Below are 8147 nucleotides of genomic sequence, written 5' to 3'. Positions count from 1 at the left end.
TATTATACAGATGAAAATCCAAAACAAAAGCAAAAATAGGGAACCAAAACACAAATGGGATAATTAGTGTTCTGTTAGTCTCTGTTACTGTTACTGTTAGTGTCTTAATACTACTTAATACTACTGTTACTGTTAGTGTCTTAATACTACCTCACACTCATTGTCAGCCAAATAAAGTGAACAAGATGGAAGACATTAGAGAACATTTATAAAGTGAACAAGACGTTAGACGTAATACATTAGAGAACATTTATGGTTATGGTTTAATGACAGTATTATCATTAGCAATTTTCATCCCAGTTTATCTGGAGTTTTCGTGCTGAGGGCCATTGGAATGTGCATGATAAACTGTACCTTCATCTTTCTCGTAACAAATGCTTTAAATTTATAGTGACCCTGGTAATGGCTATGGTTGATTCTAAGGAACGTTAACAGGGCACTTTAAAGGATTTAAGCTCTTGTGATGAAAGGGCAGAGTTTCCCATCTCAGGAACTGCCTTAGCTGTAACTGTGTGTGATGCCTGCGTGTGTAAGTGTGTGTGATGCCTGCGTGTGTAAGTGTGTGTGATGCCCGCGTGTGTAAGTGTGTGTGATGCCTGCATGTGTGTAAGTGTGTGTGATGCCCGTGTGTGTAAGTGTGTGTGATGCCTGCGTGTGTGTAAGTGTGTCAGATGCCGGTGTGTGTAAGTGTGTGTGATGCCTGCATGTGTAAGTGTGTGTGATGCCCGCGTGTGTAAGTGTGTTTGATGCCTGCGTGTGTGTAAGTGTGTGTGATACCGGTGTGTGTAAGTGTGTCAGATGCCGGTGTGTGTAAGTGTGTTTGATGCCTGCGTGTGTAAGTGTGTGTGATGCCGGTGTGTGTAAGTGTGTGTGATGCCGTTGTGTGTGTAAGTGTGTGTGATACCGGTGTGTGTAAGTGTGTCAGATGCCGGTGTGTGTAAGTGTGTCAGATGCCGGTGTGTGTGTAAGTGTGTGTGATGCCGGTGTGTGTAAGTGTGTGTGATGCCGGTGTGTAAGTGTGTGTGATGTTGTGTGAGCACAAAAAACATATACAGACTATCCACATGGACAGCCACCAGGTATTGATATACAGACTATCCACATGGACAGCCATCAGGCATTGATATTAGAGATGTACCGGATCCTGATTTTTAGGATCCTGTCGGATACCGGATCCACTGCTTAAGATCCTGCCGGATCTGGAACCGGATACCGGATCCTACGAAAGGGTTGAAACACATAGTCTACTCGCACACATGGTCCCTTTTTATTACGTTGGCTCAAACTATTTTTTAGACTCATTTGCTTGCTGCTTGAAGCCACTTCCAAAGGGCTTTCACTCCGTGCAGTGATTGGGGTTGTGAAAGACTGACTGAAAAGCCTAGGCTACGTAAAAACTAGAGATGCACCAGATCCTGATTTTTAGGTAACTGCCGGATACCGGATCCACTGCTTAAGATCGTGTCGGATCCGAATCCTGAGAAAAACCCTATTATCCTGCCAGATCCGGAACCGGAACCGGATCCGGTGCATCTCTAATTGATATACAGACTATCCACATGGATATTCATCAGGTATTGATATACAGACGATCCATATGTACAGCCATCAGGCATTGATATACAGTATCTATGTATGGATATGCATTACGGCGCAAAAACAAACATTTTCATTCATTGAAAAACCACAGGCAAGTAGTCTTCAGCAGCTCTCTGAACCTGAGGCCTCTTGGAAAAACAAGATGAAAGCCGAGAGAGAGAGAGAGAGAGAGAGAGAGAGAGAGAGAGAGAGAGAGAGAGAGAGTTAGAGAGAGAGAGGGAGAGATAGAGAGAGAGATAGTTAGAGAGAGAGAGGGAGAGAGAGAGAGAGAGAGAGAGAGAGAGAGAGGAGCCTCAGGTGCATCAATAAAGCCTCCTCTAATCTTCTCTAAGAACATGCTCAGCTGGAGAAGAGGCTATCTTATCTGAACTCCATGTCCCTGTGATGTGTTGTTATTAGTCACCTCTTCGTCCCATCATGACTGCCTAAGTAGGAGAGTACCACCCTTGCTGATTTCCCATCATGCACCACCCTTGCTGATTTCCCATCATGCACCACCCTTGCTGATTTCCCATCCATTAACCCTGTTGATCTTCTGGCCGAACCAGCAGGTTCTGTTCAACCCACAGCAGGTTCTGTTCAACCCACAGCAGGTTCTGTTCTGTTCTCATGCGCTCCACAGGGACTGATGCCAGTCTCATTGCCAATCTTGTACATTTTCCACAGTCTAATTTGACCTACAGTAGCTGTGCAACAAAATTGAATAAGATATAGATATTCCAGACATGAAAGTATCATTATGATTATTTTTGCAACTGTTGTGGTTATTTTAGTTTTTTATATCTTGCACTCTTCACCTCTTGTCATTGTAAACTGGTTTGTGGAAGGTTGGAGGTCTGTCATGCAATTCAGTTTAAGGTCCAGTGTGTGATTGTTTAAAATACTTGATTTCCAAAATGAACGCTGCCTATCGATAAATCTCTTTAATTAACATTTTACTATGATCAATTTCTAAATACTCTTTAAGCTTTGTAAAATGTACACTTTTCATATGAATGGGTTGTCTATGCACAAGTCCAGTTCCCCAGGTAACAGTGGGATTAGGTACATTTTAGAATTTTAGATTCAAGTGATGAGCTTTATAAGGCAGTCTACATCATATGAATGATCGCTCGTTTGCCGTGCACCTCTGTAACAGTCCCTCCTCCCCACCTCAGCTTGTCATCTATACAGGTCAGACGGGTGAGCTCATCACCCGGGAGATTGTGCTGGACCTGTTGCTGTATTAGTAGCCTGACGCCCCTATTCTCAGCCCAGAGAGCATTTCTGATGCATCCGTTTGCAGTCACTTGCACATGACCACTGTTTCTATTTTCTCAGCCCAGAGAGCATTTCTGATGCATCCGTTTGCAGTCGCTTGCACATGACTACTGTTTCTATTTTTTCCTCTGCTTGGCCAGTGGACTGTGGATGTTTTCCCAACACCATTGTTCAGGAGACTGTTTGCAGTTGTCACCCAGCAGCACAATATGCTGCTTGAGGACTCTGATGACGTCACCTCAGCTGAGCTGCTTTACACAATGATTGTACAAAATCTTCAATATTGTAACCTAGATCAGTGGTTCCCAACCTATGGCCCGGGGCCCACTGGTGGGCCCTGAAGGTATTCCAAGTGGGCCTTGAAATCATTTTCCTAAAATAATAATCATATTTTGGTGTGTGTTGCTGTTGATTTATTTGAGTTTTACTCTTAATTGGGTCAGAGGTGGGCCCGAAACATTTTTGACAATTTCGAGTGGGCCCCAAGTTGAAAAAGGTTGGGAACCCCTGACCTAGATAAAGCATACCACATGTCACCAAGTCTAGTCTCCTTAATGGCGACTTTCCATTGAATTCCATTAATTCTGGACTCCTGCTAGTTTCCAATAGGGGCATGGCAGCTGTATGAAGGCAGCTTAGACTAGGAAACTGCCTAGGGCCCCACCAAAACAACTGCCTAGGGCCCCACCAAAACAACTGCCTAGGGCCCCGCCAAAACAACTGCCTTGGGCCCCGAAAAAACAACTGCCTAGGGCCCCGCCAAAATCCCTTTTTAACTGCCTTGGGCCCCGCCGAAACAACTGCCTAGGGCCCCACTAAAACAACTGCCTTGGGCCCCGAAAAAACAACTGCCTAGGGCCCCGCCAAAATCCCTTTTTAACTGCCTAGGGCCCCGCCGAAACAACTGCCTTGGGCCCCACCAAAATAACTACCTAGGGCCCCACCAAAATAACTGCGTAGGGCCCCATTGAAATGTTCAATCGATTGAAATGTGCTGTTTTTGTGAAGGTTGTGTAATGGAAGGTCGGCCCAGGCCAGACACACCCACCTGCAGCATAGCCCCACCCACTTGCAGAATAGCCACACCCACATGTAGCATAGTCACACCCACATGTAGCATAGCCTCAACCAGTGACCATGCTACCATTGGAGTTTTGAATTGTCAATGTCTTCGACAAACAAGAAGGAAACTGCAAAGTACAGTATAGGGCATTTCATACACATGTACTGTACATTATACAAGCTAACCCTAACCCACATGTACTATTATACAAGCTAACCCTAACCCACATGTACTATTATACAGGCTAACCCTAACCCACATGTACATTATACAGGCTAACCCTAACCCACATGTACTATTATACAAGCTAACCCTAACCCACATGTACTATTATACAAGCTAACCCTAACCCACATGTACTGTATATTATAGTGGCTGAACCTTAGGTCACAACTCTTTTCTGGGAGGAATTATTATGACCTGTGTAAGTAACCCTGAGCCATAGCCATGATTAATTTTATATACCAGACTTCCTACTCAAAAACAAAACGCAATCACGTGCCGCTTAATGAAGCTGCATTTTTAGAGACGTATTATGCTCATGTTGTGGTCGGTGGCTGAGCTATTTCAGCTCTGCAATCTACATACAAAAACCACACAGATCTTATCAAAACAGGAACAGTAGAAAAGCCCCATAATTTTGTTGCATAGCGCTGTCTGCCCCCATCCCATAATTTTGTTGCATAGCGCTGTCTGATCCTTGCCCTCCTCTCCTTCAACCCACTCCTTCTCTTCATCCCTCCCTGTTCCCCCTCCCTCTTTCTCTCTTTTCATCCCTCCCTCTCTTCATCCCTCCTTTCCCTCTCTTCACCCCTGCCTGTCTCCCCCCCCTCCCTTCTTTTTTCCCTCCCATTTTAGACATGTGAGGGTTACAGCCCGTCACCCCTTCCTCTACACAGCACTCACTGCAGCCTGTGAAACGCTTTTCTAAATCTATTGTTGAGTTACAGTGAAGAAGCTGCCAAGTTATGGTTTTATTGTTCTAACAAAAGAAAAAATATTTAATTATGAATCACTTGGAATCATTTGGAATCTCTTTACCACCAGCGATGGCAGGAAACTGCAACTAAGGCTTATCTGTTACATCTTTATTCCGCTGAACTGAGGGAGCTACAGAAATTCAAGACAAAAGGTGTTTTTGATTTTGGAGTTTGGTTAGCTCTCATCTGTTTTGCAACCTGAAGACATGTGTGACCAGTGAACAGGATATGCACTGCCCTGTAATGTACATTCCACAGGGGGTTTATAGGGACATGACGGTGGACTTAAAATGTCTCAGCCTGGGGATTTAAAAAAGGTATGTTTCTTTTGTCTTTTCCCATTCTGCTTTCTTTTAGTATCTACTATATTCTATTATGAACTGAAATGGTATCATTTGATGAAGATGGTGAGGAATTGCCTCAAAGGTGCTGTTTTTGTCATTTGAAAGTTGCTGTTACATCAAGTAAGAGTATGAGAATAGAATAGCGTCACACAACAAACACACTCACATTTATATGGTAGTGAATGAAATATTGAGGTTTTTATATGGTAGTGAATGAAAGCAATGCGTTTTTTTAGTGGTAGATGGTACATGGAATGAACATCAAAAAGCCAAATCTAAAAACAATAATCCTCCCTCAAGTCTATCTTTAAAATAGGATGCTTGTTATTGTTTTTTTATGTTGTGTTTGTCTGGCCTTAAATGGACTGAAGGACGCAGGTCTTAATTTATTCATATGCAGATACCACACATTATAAACACACATAACAAAACTGCCACACAAACACCTGTAAGTACATTAGATTAGTTTTACACCTGCAAGTCAATTTGACTATTTTTGTAGACTTCAATGAGGTCTCTCCGTTCTCTAGGTCCACTTACTGTAAACTCTTGTCGGATGAGTCTTGTCTTAACCTACGGCAGCTGCGTGAACAATACACTCAGTCTGAGAATGTGGTCTTCCTGTTTAATGCAACCCCTCTTTAATTTTGCATTTTACAATGGAATTACCATTTAATACAACGCCTCGTTATGGATTACCATTTAATACCATGCCTCGCCCATTCTGACTTTTTTTCAAGGGGTGCATCTGCTTTTGTTTTTTCTTGTTTTTATTTCTTGTATTTGCACCATCACAACTTATCTCCTGTACTTTTTATACTATTTTTTTTTCTGTATGACTTGTTTCAGGGCTCTGATGATCATATGACAAGTACATGAGACTGGTAACAAATGAAAAAATCATGTTTTTTGTTTGTCTTAGTTTTCCTCGACAATCTCAGTCTCTCGCTGTTGTCTTGTCCATTTTTTGTATTTTGTTTGTTTTGATAATCCCGGTTGTGTTGTGTATTTCTAATCCCGGATGTGTTGTGTGTTGTGCTGTGTATTTCTGCACAGTGATGTGACCATCTCCATGGAGCGCAGTACTGACGGGCTGGCAGTGGCAGATGCCGCGCCCAACGCTACAGAGCAACCACCCCTCAACTCCACCTGGTCATCGCAAGACCCCACCGCCACTCTCACCATCAGCACCCTCCTCTCCATCATGTGCCTGATCGGTGTGTCTGGTAACATCTACACGCTGGTCATCATGTACAACTCTATGAGGTCCTCCGCCTCCATGTACATCTACATCCTCAACCTGGCCATGGCCGACCTGCTGTACCTCCTCACCATCCCCTTCGTGGTCTGCACCCACTTCCTGCAGGGCTGGCATTTTGGCGCCGTGGGCTGCCACGTCCTGATCAGCCTGGACTTCCTCACCATGCACGCTAGCATATTCACACTGACGGCCATGAGCACCGAGCGCTACCTGGCCGTGCTCAAGCCCTTCGATACGGTCAAGCGCTCCAAGAGCTATCGCAAGGCCATCGCCGTGCTGGTGTGGGCCGCCTCTCTGATACTCACCTTGCCCATGATGATCGAGATCAAGTTGATGGCAGTGGGCTCCAAGCGAATGTGCCAGACAACACTAGATCCTCTGTCCTATAAAATCTACATCTCCATTTTGTTTTGCAGTAGTATAGTGGCTCCGGGGGTGATCATCGGCTACCTGTACGTTCGACTCGCTCGTAAATACTGGATCTCCCAGACGGAGGCCTTCAAACAGACCAAGCGGCTGCCCAACCAGAAGGTGCTGTACCTCATCCTCACCATCGTGCTGCTCTTCTGGGCGTGCTTCCTGCCCTTCTGGGTCTGGCAGCTCCTAGGAGAGTTCTACCCAGACATGGATCTCTCCACAACCACTAAGAGGGTCATCAACTACGTGACCACCTGCCTGACCTACAGCAACAGCTGCATAAACCCTTTCCTCTACACGCTGCTCACTAAGAACTACAAGGACTATCTCCATAAGCGGCACAGGACTTGGAGTGCCAGCCCCTACTTTAGTCATCGCGGCTGCTTCCAGCGCCCCCCTCGGCCTCGTCGCTCCCTTTCCACCAGCAGCCATCAAGGCACTGAGAGCTTTGCACTGGCAAGCACCTCCTCACGCACCCACACTAACAACGAGTTATAAGGTACTGCAGGTTTCACATCTGTTATCTGCATATTGGCCACTGATAACTCCTTTATGGTCAACTGAAATACAGGACAAGAGCTGAAACTCCTACAGTATGGCCACTGATAACTCCTTTATGGTCAACTGAAATACAGGACAAGAGCTGACACTCCTACAGTATGCACAGACACTTTCCTGGAGCTGGTGAAGTGCAGTCATCAGTAATCCGAGGGAAACGAGAAGGATCACAGCACTCTGGTGCACTTAACTTTGCTGCTTCTTGAACAGCACGTTTCGCTTGAGCTTTCTTCAGGTTCACTTTGACATTCGCATACCTCCCACAGGTCTGTGTGGGGTCTTGTGGGAGGTACTATATGCAAGTCTGGGTGGGAGGTACTGTGTGTGAATGTCAAAGTGAACCTGAAGAAGCACAAGTAAGGCACGTTGTTCACTGATTAAAAAAAGAGCAAAATTAAGTCCAGCAGATTGCAGTGATTCTTCTTGTTTCCCTTGAAATACAGGGAAGTAATGTAATGTAATGTAATGTAATGTAATATACTACCATCCCCTGTGATAGGAGATAGTCATGATAATTGCTGATTCTTTAGTCCACCGAGTCAAATAATTAATTAAATGTGTACTTTCATGAGCTATTTAAAAATCCACAAACATTATTTCTATATGTTTTCAACCAGAGTATTTGGATTGGCCAATGGAAAAATACAGAACAGACTGTCTATGTT

General features: G+C 44.5%; 1 protein-coding gene across 1 annotated transcript; it reads left to right on the top strand.

Annotated features, from left to right (window-relative positions):
• The first annotated feature begins 4800 nt into the window (after window positions 1-4800).
• LOC134468720 (urotensin-2 receptor) lies at window positions 4801-7834 on the top strand. Its single transcript, XM_063222597.1, has 2 exons — window positions 4801-5219; window positions 6303-7834. Exon 2 carries the CDS (start codon window positions 6319-6321, stop codon window positions 7420-7422), a length of 1104 nt encoding a protein of 367 aa, XP_063078667.1. The 5' UTR covers window positions 4801-5219; window positions 6303-6318; the 3' UTR covers window positions 7423-7834.
• The last annotated feature ends 313 nt before the right edge of the window (window positions 7835-8147 follow it).

The sequence above is a fragment of the Engraulis encrasicolus genome, chromosome 18 (genome assembly GCF_034702125.1).
Source record: "Engraulis encrasicolus isolate BLACKSEA-1 chromosome 18, IST_EnEncr_1.0, whole genome shotgun sequence".
NCBI classification, from domain to species: domain Eukaryota; kingdom Metazoa; phylum Chordata; class Actinopteri; order Clupeiformes; family Engraulidae; genus Engraulis; species Engraulis encrasicolus.
This window is presented reverse-complemented; position numbering and strand designations above follow the sequence as displayed.